Source organism: Bos indicus x Bos taurus, chromosome 2, assembly GCF_003369695.1.
Source record: "Bos indicus x Bos taurus breed Angus x Brahman F1 hybrid chromosome 2, Bos_hybrid_MaternalHap_v2.0, whole genome shotgun sequence".
Taxonomy (NCBI): domain Eukaryota; kingdom Metazoa; phylum Chordata; class Mammalia; order Artiodactyla; family Bovidae; genus Bos; species Bos indicus x Bos taurus.
In genome coordinates, this window is record NC_040077.1 from 127824309 (window position 1) to 127843307 (window position 18999).

General features: G+C 46.2%; 1 protein-coding gene and 1 pseudogene across 1 annotated transcript in view; both read right to left on the reverse strand.

Annotated features, from left to right (window-relative positions):
• Nucleotides 1-2696, reverse strand: part of CLIC4 (chloride intracellular channel 4) — a 77054-nt gene extending 74358 nt beyond the window's left edge. The window contains exon 1 of the mRNA XM_027520132.1: nt 2186-2696. Coding sequence (XP_027375933.1) covers nt 2186-2257 — 72 coding nt within the window. The 5' untranslated portion in view covers nt 2258-2696. The remainder of the gene's footprint in view (nt 1-2185) is intronic.
• A 6201-nt stretch (nt 2697-8897) lies between these two features.
• LOC113900473 lies at nt 8898-16949 on the reverse strand (annotated as a pseudogene).
• Nucleotides 16950-18999: the final 2050 nt, after the last annotated feature.

Consider the following 18999-nt stretch of genomic DNA (forward strand, 5'->3'; position numbering starts at 1 on the left):
TGCCTATGCAGAATCATGGGGCAGCAGAAAACATTTCACCTCTTACTTGATAAAGAGGAAAACAAGTCTCAGAGAGGGAAAATAACCTGCCCAGGTTAAACTAGCTGGTGAGTACAGAACTATGACTTGAACCTGGTTCTTTGCCACCAAGCCCAGTGACGGAGACTTACAACTGTTGAGAAGCAGGATGCTTTTAAATGGCTCACAAACATTTATTTAGATAGTTATGCACGTAAGAAATATAACCACCACACCTAATCCAGTTTCACAAGCATTATTGCTTAGGGCAATGTGTTTATGCTTTTTAAAAAGTGAGCTGGGTTTAGTAAATAATACCAATTCAAGAAATATACAGAAAATTAAGAAGGGATATATACAAGTGACTCAAGTCTGGGAAACAAGGCACCACATCTCTCTCCTAACTGAAGAGTTAAATTAATAGTAATAGGGCATTAAGCACTGATCTCCTTGCCTGTAATTCACATCCTTTATTTCTTTTTCTTGTCTTATTGTATTGGCTAGACCTCCAGTACAATGCTGAAAGGCCAGTACTGATAGCACCTTTATCTGACTGTAAATTTAATGATACTTCTGAAGTAATATGCTTAAGTAACATGTTTTTTAGGTTTTCAGTAGACACACTGTTCTTGAATTTATGGAAATTCCTTCCTATTTCTGGCTCAGTGAAATTTTTTGAATACTTCTCTCTGACCCACCCCTCTCCCTTCTCCATACTGCCTTCCAGGCCTCTTCCTTTTTCTTTTTTTTCCTTTTTCTTATTTCAGATTTCTTCCTACATTCTCTGTATCTCAAAGTACTATATCTGCCACTACACATAACTCAGACTCTTTGAAGATACTCTGCGAGTTCTATACCTGTCTGCTGTTTCAGTTCCCTGAATCCAACTGCTTCTAAAACTGATAACTGAAAATCTCAAAACACTGTTCCCATCACCTGCAGAGCATTTCTTCCTTCCATGTCTCAAACACACACCTAAATGTCTTCTGTACTTTAAAATAAAAACTCAGGAAATAAAGAACAAAATTGTTCCGGATATCTGTTAAATTCTCCAACTAAGAGCTTAAATCTGAGAGCTGGCTTAAGTAAGTGACTAAGATAGAAAATGTGGAGGATTTTAAAGAAGTTTTGAGAGAGGCAGTTGGATCCAGATGTTCATAACTTCTCTTTCTCCTTTGCGAAAACGAAAAACACTGAAGAAAAAAAGTAAAGGGCTAGAGGTAGTACTTGTCAACAAACATGGTAGTTCCAGGATATAAAAACTGAAAAGACCAGAAGGGGGGAAAAAAATCAACCCTTTAAAGCCCAAGCAAGTTACGAATTCTTTCCTCGTCAGTTTTTCTTTCAAAACAAAAGGGCACATAATCTTTCCCGAGGCAGCAACACCGAGGGGAGCAGCCAAAATGTTGCATCATACAAAACACTCGCGCTTGAGAAACAAGAAACCAGATGGTGGTAAAATACCTCGGACAGGAAAACCCAAGTTGGGAATCTCGGTCTTTTCCGGAGGCCCAGGAATGTCTACTCTTTTTAAAACATTTTTTCAGACGGAATCGAAAATTAAAGTTACAGTTTCCTACAGCCGGAGTGACACGCTCTTTCAGAAAGCGTTCAAAGAAGTTCAGTCCATCAGCTCACGACGGCTGAGGCTTCGCCTCCCGGGCTGGGAGTGGACTTGGGTCGAGAGCCGAGGGCTGCGGTGGGGTGGGGTCGGGCGCCCCGGCGGCGGCTTGGGGAGAGGGGGGTGACAGGACCCACCCCCGCCGCGGTCCCAGGAACTGGGGCCTCCGGGGCCCCGGGGTGGCGGCGGGGCTGGAGGGAGAAGCTCGCCCCACCCGGACGCGGGACGATGTGAGGCATCCGCCGGGGTCCCCGCGGCTGGATACGGTGCCCGCCCCCGCCTCCCCGCCCCTCAGTGCTGGCTTTCTGGGGTCCCGGTCCCACCCCGGCTCCCTCGACCGGCCTCGGCGCCGGGAAGGCGCGGGTGGGCCCAAGACAATGGGCCGGGGGCGCGGGAGCAAAGCTCGGCTCCAGCCCGCTTGCCCTGCGCCGCGTGGGGGCGCCGCGGCTGAGGAGCGCCCAGGGGACGCCGCCCCCCGCGGCCAGGCGGGCGCAGGGCGGGGGCAGTTGGCGGCTCTGGGAGGACGGGACGGCGGCGAGGGCTCACCTTGACGAAGAGCTCGATGATGGGCTCTTTGTCCTCCTCCTTCAACCCGTTCAGCGGCATCGACAACGCCATGGCCGGTTCGGCTGGGCTTGTTTCTGCTCCGGGACTGCTCTGGCTACGGGCTCCCGCCGCGCTGCAGCACCCTGGACTGTCCTGGCGTCTAGCTTGCCTCAGCCTCCACGCCTCAGGCTCGTCTCCTCAGCACCGCCCCACGCCCCGCGCGCGCGACTGAGGCGGCCGCAGCCCCGGCCCCTTCAAGTCGCGGGGGCGGGGCACCGAGGCGGGGTCTCGGCTGGGGGCGGGGCCAAAGGCCGGAGTCTCCCGACTCTCCAGAGGAAAAGTGGGCGGCCGGAGCTCGGGGGCGTGGCCTCGGCCAAGTGGGTGTTGAGTTGGGGTCGGGGGGTTGGGGGCAGAAGGATGGCTCCGGCCCCTGGAGGCTGCTGAGGCGGCTTGACCTCGGCTCAGGGGCGTGGCGCCGGTGGGGACCAAGAGAAGCCAGGGCTTGGGCGAGCGGAGGGCGGGACTCTGAGCCTCGCCTCCCTAGGTGGGGCGGAGGGGAAAGTCCCCCGGGAACCAGCGCCTGACACCGCCTCCCGCCGAAGTGCGCGCGCGTCCTCGCAGCTGCTACTGGCGCTGTGCCAAGTGACCTCAGCCTTCGGCCGGCCTGGAGAAGCAAGAAGGCATCTCCCGCCCTCTCCCCTCTGCTGCAGCCCCCCAGGACTCGTCGCCCTTTCCCTCAGCAGTCGCCTCCCCGCAACACCCTCAGTTAGGCAGAGCTCCCTTCTGCCTCTTCGAAGAAAGTTTTCATCCCCTTAGAAGCACCGTTTTATCCTTCCTCTCTGACTTCTCCGTTTTCCCTTTTGACTCTCCCGTCACTTCTGTCTTGGGAGCCAGCGTATTAACACATATTTATGAGACCCTACAGTGTGCCTGCCCCCCACCCCCCCGCAATAAACAGCACGGACCGTGATCCCTCTCCTCCGAGAGCCTAAGGTCTTGCTTGAACTGAACGCCTTTGCCCGAGGCTACGAAGGACTCTCAAGCCATTCATTCATAGGGTTCCTCTTCCCCGAAGTGATTTCCTTTCCCCATCCACCTGGCAAACCTGAAGTATCAGAATCACCTGGGTGCTACACCCAGACCTGCTTTACCCAATTCTCTGCTTCTCCTCCCGAGGGGAAGGGAGAAATTCCCATTTTAACAAGCACCGGGACCTTTTGAATGCGGGTGGTCTTCAAACTGGAAAAACTCTACTGGGATTTGAAGTCCCTGAGGACAGTGGCTGTATACTTTGAGTCAGGCAGGAGGTAAGCACCGGTCTGGTTTTGCGACTGATGAATGCCTGGGGCAAGTGTCATCCCCTCTGGAAACAGTTACTTGTCCCCTCTTCTGACTTTCCGACTTTCCGTAACATGACTCAGCTACTCCTCCCCACCTCCTAGCTTAAGTTGAAGGCTGAGTCCTGAGAGGATCAGACCGAGGTTTATCTCTCCACATCCTCAGAGCATAGCACATGTCAGAATGTTTTAACAAAGTGAACGTATGTGTGAAAATATAGTGAAACCGGCAGCTCCTCCCTCTCCCAGTCCATAGCCTGTTGCTCAAATTCTCTTGCAGGAACTCTTTAAAGAAACATCCTACCCCAGGGGTTAGAAGCACATGATCTAGAGTCAGACTAAGCCCTTAAACTGCAAGATCCTGAAATCCCTGCCTGCTCAGTCACTCAGTTTGCGACCCCATGAACTGTACAGGAGCCTCTGTCCGTGGGATTCTCCAGGCAAGAATACTGGAGTGGGTTGCCATTTCCTCCTCCAGGGAAATCTTCCCGACACAGGGATGGAATCTGTATTGGCAGGCAGATTATTTTACCACTGAGCCACCTGGGAAGCCCCAACTCCCTAAGCCTCAGTTTCATTCTCTAGATGGGGGTGGGGCTGTTACTGGGCCTTCCTTACATCATGTCCTGCTTAGTCAGTGATAGCTACTATCGCCACTCTAGGCCTCCTGTCCCTGTCCACCCCTACAGGCGAGGATGGCGTCACACTCAACTCCCCGAGACCAGCCCATTTGTTGAAAAGAAGTAAAATGCCAGAAGGCTGTCCCCGAGATGGGAACCCAAACCAAAAAAACAATAAAACAGAAACTGAAGTGCCAACTGAACCTAAGTGTTAGTTCTTAATGGAGTCAGGAAAGTGAACCAAAGTTTGCTTCCAGTGTCTACCTGCCTGAAAAGGAACCAAAATAGTGAACCAGTTCAAAGCGGATCCAGGTCCAAAACAATCAAATGGGACCTCCAAGATGACCCCAGACTGGCCCTGAGGCAAAGAATGTTTCCAGGCGGTCCTCTTGTGAAAAGGTTGCCTGATGGTCATCAAATTCAGCTTGAATCAGTCACTATTACCTGTGGTGAGTGTCTGCTGACAGCCCCGTACTGGCCTCTCGGCCGAGGGCATGCAGCTGACCAAGGCGTGGAGGGATGAGCTGACCAGGAGATTTTAGGCCTTATTGAGGCAGATCCTAACTGACAGGAAGCCGCTGACATTCTCCCCCACAGAACCTTGAGGCAGTGATGAGACCCGGAGCCTGTGCTTAGAAATCTGATCACAGTCACTTCTACCTACATTTCCCAATTTCCACCACCACGTGGCTTGCATGGATGGGCAGAGCCAGTCCAGGGAGAGGTAGAAAGGGAGAGAACCAGGAAGTGTATGTGGGGCAGGGTCCACAAGCATATTGCATTTAAGTCTCATATTCCAGTTTTGAAATGCATGCATGTTTTGCATTCTGTATTCGTTTGTTTTTATAACATGCACACAGATCTTGAAGACAGGTAGAGATGTGTTCTCCCTCCTCCACCCCCACCCGCTTCTGACCTCATCTCTTATTCCTCTCCGCTTTGCTCTCTATCCCAGGCACATCTGCCTCCTTGCTATTCTTTGAATGTGCCAAATGCCCTCTTGCCTCAGGGCCTTTGCACTTGCTCTCCTCCTATGGAACATTCTTCCCCCAGAGGAACATTCTTCCCCCAGGATTCCTGCAATTCCCATTCCCTTGCCTCCTTCAGGTCTTTGCTCACATACCTCTTTCTCAGGGAAATCTCCCCCAATACCATCCTACTCAACATTCTAAGTGGTCCAACCTCATTCTACTCTCCACTTTATTTCTCTCCATAACATGTATCACCCTCTGAAATGCATTTTACTTGTTTGTTTGCTTATTGTCTCTCTCCTGCCACTAAACATTAATTCCATGAGGGCAGAACTTTTTGTTTGATTTTTGGTTATGGCTAATATTCCCAGCTCATAGAACAATTCATAATACACAGTAAGAACTTACGGAACGGGTGTACGTGCCTTGTTTAAGCTACTGTTTCCTGTACCCGTGATGTACCCTTTGGAAGGTCTTGTTCGCGCCTTTCTGAGAGGTCAGGTGGTTTGTGTTTGTCTATGATTGCTGCTAAATGAGAAGTCAGGTTTTCCAAGGGGCAAGATGGCACCTCCAGAAAGCCCCCACTGCTGGCACACTTGCCTCTTCCCAGTCCTGACTCTGTAGTGCTGCTCTGGCTGACTGTCTCAAACCCACTGTCTGCAACTGAGGCAGTGAAGTACTAAGCACGTGGACTCTGGGGCAGACTGCCCAGGTTGCAGTTCTGCCACTGTCGTTTACTAGCTCAGAATACCTTATTTAACTTGGCTGTGTTCACTTTGCTCCTCTGTAAAATGGGTCTGAAAATAGTAACCAATAATAGTTATGACTTTTAATAGGATTGTGGATAAGTAAATCCATGTTAAGTGCACGCTGGGGTGCCTGGTGCATGGTAAGTGCTGCTTAGGAAATAGCTGTTGGTCTTAAACCCATCTGTCCTTAATCTCAACTACTGAACTCTCATGATGCATGCCAGATATCTGAGTGTTTTTATATCCAATCACATTTATTCCTCATGGGGACTTCCCTGGGAGTCCAGTGGTTAAGAATCTGCCTTCCAATGAAGGGAATGTGGGTTGGCTCCCTGGTTGGGGAACACATTGTTGTTTAATCCCTAAGTCATGTCCAACTCTTTGTGACTCCAGGGCCTACAGGCTTCCCTATGTTTCACTGTCTCCCACAGTTTGTTCAAATTCATATCCACTGAGTTGATGTTGCTATCTAACCATCTTATCGTCTGATGTTCTCTTCTTTTGCCTTCAATCTTTTCCAGCATCAGGGTCTTCCAATGAGTCATCTCTTCACATCAGGTAGCCAAAGTTTTGGAGCTTCGGCTTCAGCATCAGTCCTACCAATGAATCAGTTCAGTTCAGTTCAGTTGCTCAGTCGTGTCCAACTCTTTGTGACTCCATGAATTGCAGCATGCCAGGCCTCCCTGTCCATCACCAACTCCCGGAGTTCACCCAAACTCACGTCCATCGAGTCGTTGATGCCATCCAGCCATCTCATCCTCTGTCGTCCCCTTCTCCTCCTGCCCCCAATCCCTCCCAGCATCAGAGTCTTTTCCAATGAGTCAACTCTTCGCATGAGGTGGCCAAAGTATTGGAGTTTCAGCTTTAGCATCAGTCCTTCCAAAGAACACCCAGGACTGATCTCATTTAGAATGGACTGGTTGGATCTCCTTGCAGTCCAAGGGACTCTCAAGAGTCTGCCAATGAATACTCAGGGTTGATTTCCTTGAGAATTGACTCATTGGATCTCCTTGCAGTCCAAGGGACTCTCCAGAGTCTTCTCCAGTACCACAATTAGAAAGCATAATTTCTTCAGTGCTCGGCCTTCTTGATGGTCCAGCCCTCACATCCGTACATGACTAGTGGAAAAACCATAGCTTTGACTACACAGACCTTTGTTGGCAAAGTGATGCCTCTGCTTTCTAATATGCTAGAAGGTTGGTCATAGCTTTTCTTCCGAGGATTAAGCATCTTTTAATTTCATGGCTGCAGTCACTGTCTGCAGTGATTTTGGAGACCAAGAAAAGAAAATCTGTCATCACGTCCACTTTTTCCCCTTCTATTTGCCTTGAAATGATGGGCCCAGATCCCATGATCTTAGTTTTTTGAATGTTGAGTTTTAAACCAGGTCTTTCACTCTCCTTTCACCTTCATCAAGAGGCTCTTTAGTTCCTCTTCAACTTTCCACCATTACAGCGGTATCATCTGCATATCTGAGGTTGTTGATATTTTTCCCAGCAATCTCTTGATTCCAGCTTGTGATCATCCAGCCCAGCATTTTGCATGGTGTACTCGGCATATAAGTTAAATAAAGAGGGTGAAAATGTATAGCCTTGATGTACTCCTTTCTCAGTTTGGAACCAGTCAGTTGTTCCATGTAAGGTTCTAACTATTGCTTCTTGACCCACATACAGGTTTCTCAGGAGACAGGTAGGGTGGCCTGGTATTCCCATCTCTTTAAAAATTTTCCAGAGTTTTTGTGATCCACATAGTCAAAGGCCTTTGAGTAGTCAATGAAGCAGAAGTAGATAATTTTCTGGAACTCCCTTTGCTTTTTCTATGCTCCAAAAGAGTCTGGCAATTTGATCTCTGGTTCCTCTTCCTTTTCTATTCCCAGCTTGTACATCTGGAAGATCCCACATAACCTGGGGCAAATAAGCCTGTGCATGCCACGACTACTGAGCCTGCACTCAAAAAAATAAAAAAACTTTATTCCTCATGGTGTTTCAGATGAATAATTTTCATTGTCCACACTTAAAATTAAGGAAACTAGGGAATAGAGGAGATGAAACACAAGTCATTCAGTTGGAAAGGTGGCAGAGCTGAGACTTCAACCCACAATTGTCTTTTCACCACATTGTATACTTAGTGGGTATGGGTAAGTGCCTACCTATCCTTAAGGCCCAGCTCAAATATTCCCCTGCTCCAAGGAGCTGCCTTGAACCAATGTGTTGGTCTGGATTCTACATCACCCATCAAGGAGGTTAGGTGGTATTGCATGTACTAAAGTGAGCTTCTCTAGCAAACTGCCTGATTTTGAACTCCATCTGGACAAGTTACTTAACTCAAGCAAGCCTCCTCATCACAAGAGACTAGAATAGAACCTAACTAATAAAGTCACTTTGAGGATTAAATGAGATAATCCATGTAAAGCATTTAATTATAAACATTTGATAAATGTTAGCTATTATTACTATTCATATCAATGTCTTCTTCTTTGGTATACTGTGAGATTCTAGGAGTAAAAGGAACCTTATATCCATCTTTAGTTGAGCAAAATATCTTATTTCCTAGCTCTGCAATTTTGAGCAAGTAGTCCCCTCTATACCAATTTCCTCTTACAAAATGATGATAATTACAATACCTATCTTATAGAGTTGTTATGGAGATTAAACAGGTAAATAAATGTAAAGCTTATTAACACACAGCCTGGCATATACTAAGTGCTAAGAAACATGAGAGGCAGGCCTTAGAGATGTGAGTTCAGTTCCAGGCCACCGTAATAAAGCCAGTATCGGTTTCTTTTTTCTCTTTCAAATCATTTTAATAACCTGGCAGTGATTCAAAGTATGAAAAGATGATTCAAACATCTTCCCTTTAAAGAGGATGCTACCATAATTGCCTCACAACAAGCATGATCAAAGGCAAGGATGAGACCAGATTCAAGAAGCAAGAGCTGTAGCAAGACTTCAAGGCTCACAGATTGAAGAGCATGGTTTCAGAAAGTCTTCTGGGGCTAGCAGGCGGCATAAGGGATATGAGATTTTAAGAGATCCTCAGAGGACAGGCCGAGGTTGCTGGGTCATGAGTACCTTGAAGCATTTCTTGATGGTGATTTCATCTTGAGAGTATTTGTCGTCCAGGGAGAATTGAGCAGGATAGGCCCAAAGGGTCTGTTGTGCCATAGAGTCAGGCTTCTTCAGCATGTAGACCTGGTCTCCCTGCCCACTGTGGTAATACTGGAGTAATCACAGCAAAGCCTAAGCTTTCAATTTCCTCCGCAGCTACCTCTAACTCATAAAGCCAGTATCTTAATAAAGCAAGTCACACAAACTTTTTGGTTTCCCAGTACGTATAAAAATTATGTTTGCACTGTACGTAGTCTATTAAGTGTGCAGTAGCATTATCCTGAAAAAAATAATATACATACTTTAATTTTAAAATAATGCTGTTCTACTATATAGCACGTGGAACCCTGCTCAATGTTATGTGGCAGACTGGATGGGAGGGGAGTTTGGGGGAGAATCAGTTCAGTTCAGTTCAGTCGCTCAGTCGTGTCCGACTCTTTGCAACCCCATGAACCACAGCATGCCACGCTTTCCTGTCCATCAGCAACTCCCGGAGTCCACCCAAACCTATGTCCATTGAGTCTGTGATGCCATCGAACCCTCTCATCCTCTATCGTCCCCTTCTCCTCCCGCCTTCAATCTTTCCCAGCATCAGGGTCTTTTCAAATGAGTCAGCTCTTCGCATTAGGTGACCAAAGTATTGGAGTTTCAGCTTCAACATCAGTCCTTCCAATGAACACCCAGAACTGATTTCCTTTAGGATGGACTGGTTGGATCTCCTTGCAGTCCAAGGGACTCTCAAGGGTCTTCTCCAAAACCACAGTTCAAAAGCATCAATTCTTCAGCACTCAGCTTTCTTTAAAGTCCAACTCTCACATCCATACATGACTACTGGAAAAACCATAGCCTTGACTAGATGGACCTTTGTTGGCAAAGTAATGTCTCTGCTTTTGAATATGCTGTCTAGGTTGGGGAAGAATGGTCACAAGTGTATGCATGGCTGAGTCCCTTTGCTGTTCACCTGAAACCATCATGGCATTGCTAATTGGCTATAACCCAATACAAAATTAAAGGTTTTAAAAAAATTAAAAATTCAAAAAAGAAATAATGCTGTTAGGAAACTCCCTGGCAGAAGGATGCCACACTTTCACTGCTGAGGGCACAGGTTTGATCCCTGGTTGGGGAACTAAGATCCCATGGCATAGCCAAAAATAACAAGCAAAAGTAAATAAATAAATAAAGTAACTAAGTAAATAAAAATAATGCTGTTGGTACACTAGACCTGGGTTTCAAATATTTATTCTTTGCTAACTAAATTGACAATGGGAAAAATAGCAAATTAGTCTGTAAGCCTCAGTTTCTTTATGTATAAGATAAGGGTGATAAGAATACTAATATCACAGGGTAGTTGTGAGGATTAAGTGAGATAATGCATGCAAATGATTTAGCAGAGTACTTGATACATTAAAGATTTTAAATACATTTTAAAAATAAGTATATTAAATAAATTAACAGTGTTGGAGAAATAGTGCCAATAGACTTGCTCAATGCCAGGTTGCCAAAAGCCTCTAATTTGTAAGAAAATGCAATATCTACAAAGTACAATACAATGATGTACAACAAAATCATGTATACCTATAATTCTTCTTTATGCTTTCTTATACCTAGCTCAGTGCTTGGGACATAATAAAATAATAATAATCTTGACGCCCTCCTCCAGGGGATCTTCCCGACCCAGGTATTGAACCTGAGACTTATGTCTCCTGCATTGGCAGGCAGGTTCTTTACCACTAGCACCACCTGAGAAGCCCCAAGTTTGATGAGATTCAGTGAAAGAATAAATAAAATTCAACCATTGCCTTTTAACCTCCATCCCCTGAGTTTCACATCGTTGTTTTTCTCATTCCACCTGTAACAGGTGCTTAATTAGTCTCTGGGGGCTTCCCCAGTGGCTCAGCAGTAAAGAATCAACCTGCAATGCCAGAGACGTGTCAGGAACCATGAGTTTGGTCCCTGAGTCTGGAAGATCCCCTGTGTAGGTAATGGCAACTCCAGTATTCTTGCCTGGGAAATCCCATGGACAGAGGAGCCTGGTGGGCTACAGTCTATGGGGTCGAAAGCAGTCGGACACAACTGAGCGATTAAACAACAACAAACTAATCTCTAGTGATGTCAGTCAACTCAGTTATGGAAAATCCCAATGCATCTTTGAACTTCAGATGTGTCCCCACAATATGAATTAGGTCCTATAAAATCCTGCTAATTGTGACTTAGCCATAATTTTGGCTAAAGTTTAACCTGAATGCTGTGTCCACAGAAGCACCAACTTCCCACCTCCCTGTAGATATGGGCTCCCCTGGAGGAAGCAAAGTCATTCAACAAACATAGGAGCTGGAGACACGTGTCAATTCCGCTTTTCTAGGCTCTAGAAACAAAGTTCCAGTGTGTGGGTCCAAGGACTGAGGTATTCTCGGCCACAAGCTCCAGGACACAGACCTTTGAGAGGAGGACCATTCAGGTACTGTTTGTAACAAGGATACAGCAGAGAAACTGAGGCTCAGAAAAGCTAAGCAATGTGCCTAGGGTCACACAGCTGGAAAGCAGCCAAGCTAATAATCAAACCCAGATCTCTTTGTCCTTGAGCCCAGGCCCTGGCCAACCATCTGCTCATAATGCTGGCCTCCAAGAGATCTTATGAACATTCAAAACGATAGTATATAAAGTTTTTGGCACGGCTTAGGCATTCAAAAAATGTCGTCTTCTGCTGCTTTTGCACAAACCCCTCTCTAACCTCTTCTCTCCTTCATTTTGCCATGCTAAGATCAAAAGATTTTGCATAACAGACCTCAGTTGAAATGCCAGGTCTGCCACTCACCAGCTAAGGCAAATCATTTCACCTTGCCAAGCCACAATTTCTTCTGTCAAGTGTGGGTATAATGTCTATAACAGAGGCTTATGTTGAGTCAGGGAAAGAAGGGGAAGTTTACACAGACGTGATAGGTCATCAGTCACATCAAAAAGAGTTTATTAACAAAGCATCCATGGGAGCAGGATCTACTGGGCTGACTGTCTGCTACATTAGTTCCAAAGAAAAACAACTGGAAATCCGTAAGCAGCAACAAGCAATCTTGGGATTTCCCTGGCAGTCCAGTGGCTAAGACGCCATGCTTCCATTGCAGGGGGCATGGGTTCAATCCCTGGTCTGGGGACTAAGATCCCGCATGCCACATGGCATGACCGAAACAACAACAAAATAGTAAGAGCAATCTCATGGAAATGATAAGATATAAAGTTAATATTTTTTTTAGAAACCAGTGCCTTCCTATATTCAAAACCCTGCCAGTTTGAAATTATAATAGAAGTAAACATCTCAGTTATTCCTGCAACCAAAAACGTAAAAATATCTGGGAACAGGAAATCCCTCAATAATATGTGAAGTGCTATCAAAATTATTTTTGAGAAACATACATATATATGGCAGATATATGTTATTTATATATAAGGCACATTATAAGGAAAATTGGGCTTCCCTGGTGTCTCAGCAGTAAAGAATCTGTCTGCAACGCAGGAAAAAGAAACCCAGGTTCAATCCCTGGGCCAGCAAGATTCGCTGGAGGAGGGCGTGGCAATCCATTCCAGTATTCTTGCCTGGAGAATCCCAAGGACTGAGGAACCTGGTGGGCTGCAGTACATAGGGTCACAGAGTCAGACACGACTGAAGCAACTTAGCATATATATATGCTTAGAATATATTCTTAGAATATGTATATTCATATATACATTGGAAGGACTGATGATGAAGCTGAAACTCCAGTGCCACTTGATGCAAGGAACCAACTCATTGAAAAAGACCCAGACCATGAGGCTGGGAAAGACTGAAGGCAGAATAAGAAGGGGATGACAGAGGATGAGATGATTGGATGGCATCACCTGGCATCCCCAACTTGATGGACATGAGTTTGAGCAAGCTCTGGGAGTTGGTGATGGACAGGGAGGCCTGCTGTGCTGCAGTCCATGGATGGCAAAGAGCTGGACACGACTGAGCGACTGAACTGACTGAGACACATATACATGCACCAGGCTTCCCAGGTGGTAAAGCGGTAAAGAATCTGCCTGCCCAGGCAGGAGATGCAAGAGACGTGGTTTGATCCCTAGGTTGGGAAGATAGTCTAGAATAGGAAATGGGAACCCACTCCACAATATTCTTGCCTGCAAAATCCCATGGACAGAGGAGCCTGGCGGGCTACAATCCAGGGGGTCCAAAGAGTCAGACATAACTGAGCAATTGAGCACACACACACACATATAATATGTTCACCAAAAAACCTTGAAAATGCTTGGATACATAAAGAAGTATAATCTCTACCTGTGATATTAGATTTCTCTATATTAGTCTAAATTTTAATGTAATGCCTGTGCATCATTTCTGCATGCCTGCGTATCACATTCACACACCATAATAATCTTTTCATAACTCTATGTCACAAGTGCATTTCTCTCTGGAAGGATACACAAGAAACTGGACACGTGTTTACCCCCAGAAAGAAGAACCAGGTCACTGGGGAGAGAGGTGTACATTTGTTTTCTACAATATGGATTCTTTTTACATAAATTTAAAATTTTGTCCTTGAGCTATGTATTACCTCTCCAAAAAAATGTTTTGAAAAAAGAAAAACAAAGTTGAAAGAGCATTCTGAGCGCAATGAAGCCTAAACCTGTGGACAGCCACCTTTCCAGCTCTGTAGTAGGGAGCTATGTGAGTCGGGGCAGGTCTCAGCCTCCCTGCCTTCTTGGTTTCTCGCCCTGTCACACAGCTGTGTGGGAGCGGATCTCAGAACTTGTGTCCCCTCGCTTTGCATCTGACGTCTTTCCACCGCATCCAGCTGCTTCTCTGTGAGCACTGGGTTTGGAGGATGGTAAATAGCCACTTTGCCTGGAACACACACACACACACGAGACACACAGAGACAGACACACTCACAGACACAGATATATAGACACACACACAGACACACACACAGACACAGAGACAGACACACACACAGACAGACATATAGACACACGAGACACACATAGACAGATACACACACAGGCACAGACATACAGACACACAAACACATAGACAGACACACACACAGACACAGACATATAGACACACACACAGACACAGAGACACACACACACACTCAGAGACAGACACACACACACACACACACACATGAGACACACAGAGACAGACACACACACACACACACACATAGATAGACACACACACAGACACAGACATATAGACACACACACACAGAGACACACACACACACACACACGAGCCACACCTAGACAGATACACACACAGACACAGACATATAGACACACACACACACAGAGACAGACACACACACAGACACAGACATACAGACACACACACAGAGACACACACACACATACACAGAATATTAGAACCCTGTGCATGCAATGCAGATTTGCTCCCTTGGGAGCAGAAACCCTATGCTCAGCCCCTCTCTGCCCTGCTCACCTGGAGACTGTCTCATCTCGGGAAAGTTACAGGTTTCATTTTGTCACTTGGAAGCTGCTGCAGCCAGCAAGGGAATCCGAGCTGACTTGGAGCCAGGGCCTTAATTGGATTGGATCCCCATAGAGGCCATCAGCTTCTCACTGCAGCTTGGCCAGGAAGAAATACTGCCTCTCCAACCCCAAACCCCACTCACATACACCCCAGCCAAGATCTTCAATGGCCTATCACCCAAATAAGGCACGATATTCAGTTTCCAATTATTTTCATTCTCCCTTTCATTTGAACAGCTTTTTACTGTTTCCAGACACTAGTATATACTGTATGTATTATGAGTAGTCCCATGTGATCTCTTTATTTACTTATGCCACAAATTTTTACTGAGGGCCTCCTATATGCCAGGCATTGTTCCAGGCCCAGGTCAGACAACATCCTGGTTTTCACAAACATTCCATTCCATTTAGGAAGAAAGATAATAAGCCAATACCTAAGCCAATATACCTATACTAGGAGGTAATAAGAGTTATGAAGAAGAAGAAATAGGAGAAAGGAGATGAAGAGAGGAGTTGAGGGGCAGTGGTTAAGAACAGCCTCTCTGATAAGATGACATTTAGGTAAAGACCTGAAGAAAGTGAAGGTGATATCTAGGCAGTATCTAGTGCTTTAGGCAGAGAGAACAGCCGGCGCAAAGGCACTGAGGCAAGAATTTCCTTGGTGTGTTGGAGGAACACAAAATAGGCAGATGAGAACAAAAGGTCTTACTTGCTGAGGCCTCCTGCCAGTTCGGTGGCTCCTGCCCATTTCCTGCCTGGTGAACACTGGAGACTAGCAGAGGATTTAGAAAAACTTCTTTAGGGGATTCCCTGGTGGTTCAGTGGTTAGGACTTGGTGCTTTCACTGCCAGGGCCTGGTTCAATCCCTGGTCCGGGAAGTAAGATTCCACAAGCCTCCAGCACAGCCTAAAAACACAAAGAAAGAAAGAAAGAAAGAAAAAACACCTTCTTTAGCTAGATAGCAAAAATCAGCTTATGATAAATAGTCCATCTCCAAAAGAAAAAGCTATTTTAAGAAGCTATCCATGGCCAGGTTACCCATAAGGGCAAAAAAAGATTATATATTAATAATTATGTATAATATATTTTATAATTAGATATGTATATACTATATATGTACCCATCTTAATGGTGGCTCAGACAGTAAAGCATCTGCCTACAATGTGGGAGACCCAGGGTTTGAACCCTGGGTCGGGAAGATCCCCTGGAAAAGGAAATGGCAACCCACTCCAGTATTCTTGCCTGGAAAATCCCGTGGACGGAGGAGCCTGGTTGGCTACTATCCATGGGGTCGCAAAGAGTCGGACACGACTGAGCGACTTCACTTATACTATATATGTATATATAATACAGATATATATGTATACATGTTTATATATATATGCATATATATAAAACCACTAATGCATATATATACATGTGTATATATATAAAACCACACACACACACACATATATATATGCATATATATAAAAGAGAACTAATGTTTGTTGGCCAAAAACTGTGGCTATAACACTCTACATTGAGCCTCTGTATCTGAGGAAACTGTGGCTCAGGGAAGACACGAGACTAAGATCACACAGCCAGGGTTTAAGCTCAGGTCCGCTTGTATGCTTGTCAGCCCCTTTAGACCCTACTCATCTTGAGGGCAGGTCCCTGTCAGTTTTCTTAACCTTTATATGACCAGTGTTCAGCACAGGGCCTGGCCCAAAGTTGATGCTTCAAAAATGTTGACTAAACAGTTGAAGATCTGTATTTCCAGACCCTGTTTGTATTCTAATACACCATTTTGTTTCCCTGTCAAAACATGATCCAACCAATCACTGGAATATTCTGCAGCTGTTAAAAATTCCTCAAATAAAACATAGTTCAAAAACCCCCCATAGTTCATCTACACAATGCAATAATACACAGTCCCTTAAAATGGTGTTCAAGGTTGCTGAGAATGAGGCTGCTAATGAGGGTAGGAGCTAGTGGAGTTGGCCATCAGGATGATGGCATTCTGTGCCTGGTGGCCTCAATTCAGGGCCACGCACCTGCTCCCTCGGCCCACATCCCCACTCCTACCTCCACCCCAGCTCCAGCCTCCTAGCCAAGCCAAACATAGCCTGGAGGTTCAGAAATAATAATAATGACCACCGCCATCAGCACTCTTCTTATTATTGGGTACACTGTATACATAGTCTCATACAATACCTACAACCCAAGTCCACTGTTATTATTGAACCCCATTTTGCAGAGGAAGAAATTGAGGCTTAGAGACCTTCAATCAGTTGCCCGAGTCAAATAGCTGGTAAGCAAGGGACAGAGGTGGGATTTGAACCCAAATCGATTCTGACTCCAGACTGCACCACCCCCTCCCATCACCCACAGCCATCATGTGGGCAGTACCCTGCGTTCAACCGTCTTCCCCCAGACGCCTATTCCGCCCTTTGCCTCTTGACCTAAGACCATGGCTATGACCTTCAGCACAGAGAAGTAGCTCTCACCGCTAGAGGTGGTGGCCTCGACTCAGATGAGGTGTCCATTTCCTATGGTCTAAAGGTGCAGAGACAGCCACCTGCTGCCACAGGAGAACGCAGGGGGTGGTCTCCAGCCCCCAGCAGCTTCCCTGCAACATCAGACCAAAAATCGACAATCTTTTCCAGCCACAAAGGTTGATTTGAATAAGGACACTTCTTTCTCATCCTTGGGCAGTCACAGTTCATTTATTTGATACTCTGAGGCCTGAACAATCCCAGTTTTTTAGATCACAGCTGGGTAGCAGAGGAGGCGTTGAACTATTTGAAACGCAAGCCGGCAACTGTATTTTTTCAAAGCTGAGAAGTACCCTTCACGCTTCAAAAGAATAAACACGGCCCCCAGCTCTGAGCCGTGCCAAGTCTCAGCATCCAGAGGAGACCTGCAAGCCGCGGGGCCATGTTTTCCCAGCTGCATCCCACACGCTCAGTCCTCCTCCCTCCATGGTCGGTGGCTTAGTGATACTTGGAGGCTTGGCTGGTTGATCTGTTTGTTTCCCATATCAAACAGCCACTCATCTCCTCAAATAGCACTGTGCTTCCTATTGGGCTGTCTGTATTTGGACCAGAACTGCCAGTATTTGTATACACACAGGGGACAATCCCTAACAGAAGGACAACAGCCATTCCTCCTGAGCTGATCTCAGACATGGCCATGGTTCTGAAGGCTGAGCCCAACTCTTGTTTTTTCCCCCAACTTGGTTTGCCTCTTTGTTTTCAAGTGAAACTCTAAAAGGAGTCCTTTCTTGCCCAGAACCTGCCCATACCCTTCAGCTGCTGAGTCCACCCTGTTAAGGCAGGGACCAGAGTCCCTGGATTCAAATAACAGGGTCAGGTGGGGTAAACATGTCCAAGCCCCACAGAACGCTGATGAAGTATGCTAGGAGAGGCCTCATCCCAGTTTCACGGTGTGGGGGCTGACTGGGACAAAGAAGGTAAAAGGGGACTGGGCACCTCTTCCTGCTGATCGGAAATAAACACTGCAAGAATCAGCAGGAACAGGATATTTACCTGACCTTCAAGTGCCCCCTAACAGATTGCTATCCCCCACCCCGCCAGAAAGGGAGGGGAGATTGCAACTTATACAGTGGAGAAACCAGACCACCCCTTAACCCGGAGATCAAAATGAGCACACTCTTCATTGACACGTACACACTGTTTTATTTAAAATGGATAACCAATGAGGACCTATTGCATAGCACAGGGAACTCTGCTCCATATTATGGGGCAGACGGGGTGGGAGAGGAGTTTGGGGGAGAATGGATACATGTATATATATGGCTGAATCTCTTCCCTCCACCCGAAACTACCACAACACTGTTAATCAGCTATACTACTACTACTAAGTTGCTTCAGTCGTGTCTGACTCTGTGCAACCCCATAGACGGCAGCCCACCAGGCTCCTCCGCCCATGGGATTTTCCAGGCAAGAGTACTGGAGTGGGGTGCCATTGCCCTCTCCGGTTAATCAGCTATACTCCAGTATAAAATAACAAGTTAAGAAAAATAAAAAGAGCACCCTCTCCAAGCAGACAGACATTGGGGGGTTCTTGAAGTGATGTCTGAAGAAGCGCACAGCATCACGTCTGTAAGATTCCAACCGAGAGTGTATGACCCAAATCTAATCATGAGGAGACATCAGACACACCCCGAACGAGCAACATTTTGTAAAACGCTGGGTCGTCTTCAAGATCTCAATGTCACAAATGCAAAGAAAGGCAGGGGGCTTTTCCAGGTTAGAGGGGAGTAAAAAGATGCAGCAGCCAAACGCAGCACATAACCTCGCCCCGGAGCTCGTACTAGAGAAGGAAATACCATACCGAGAGTCACTGCGTCATCGGACAGGATGGCGGTATGCACAGTAATCACAGAATCACGTCAATGCCAAGTTTCCTGAATTTCACGGTCGTACTGTGGTTATGGAAGAGAATATCCTTCTTTTTTGGAAATATGTACTAAAGTATTAAGGGATATGGAGTGTGATGT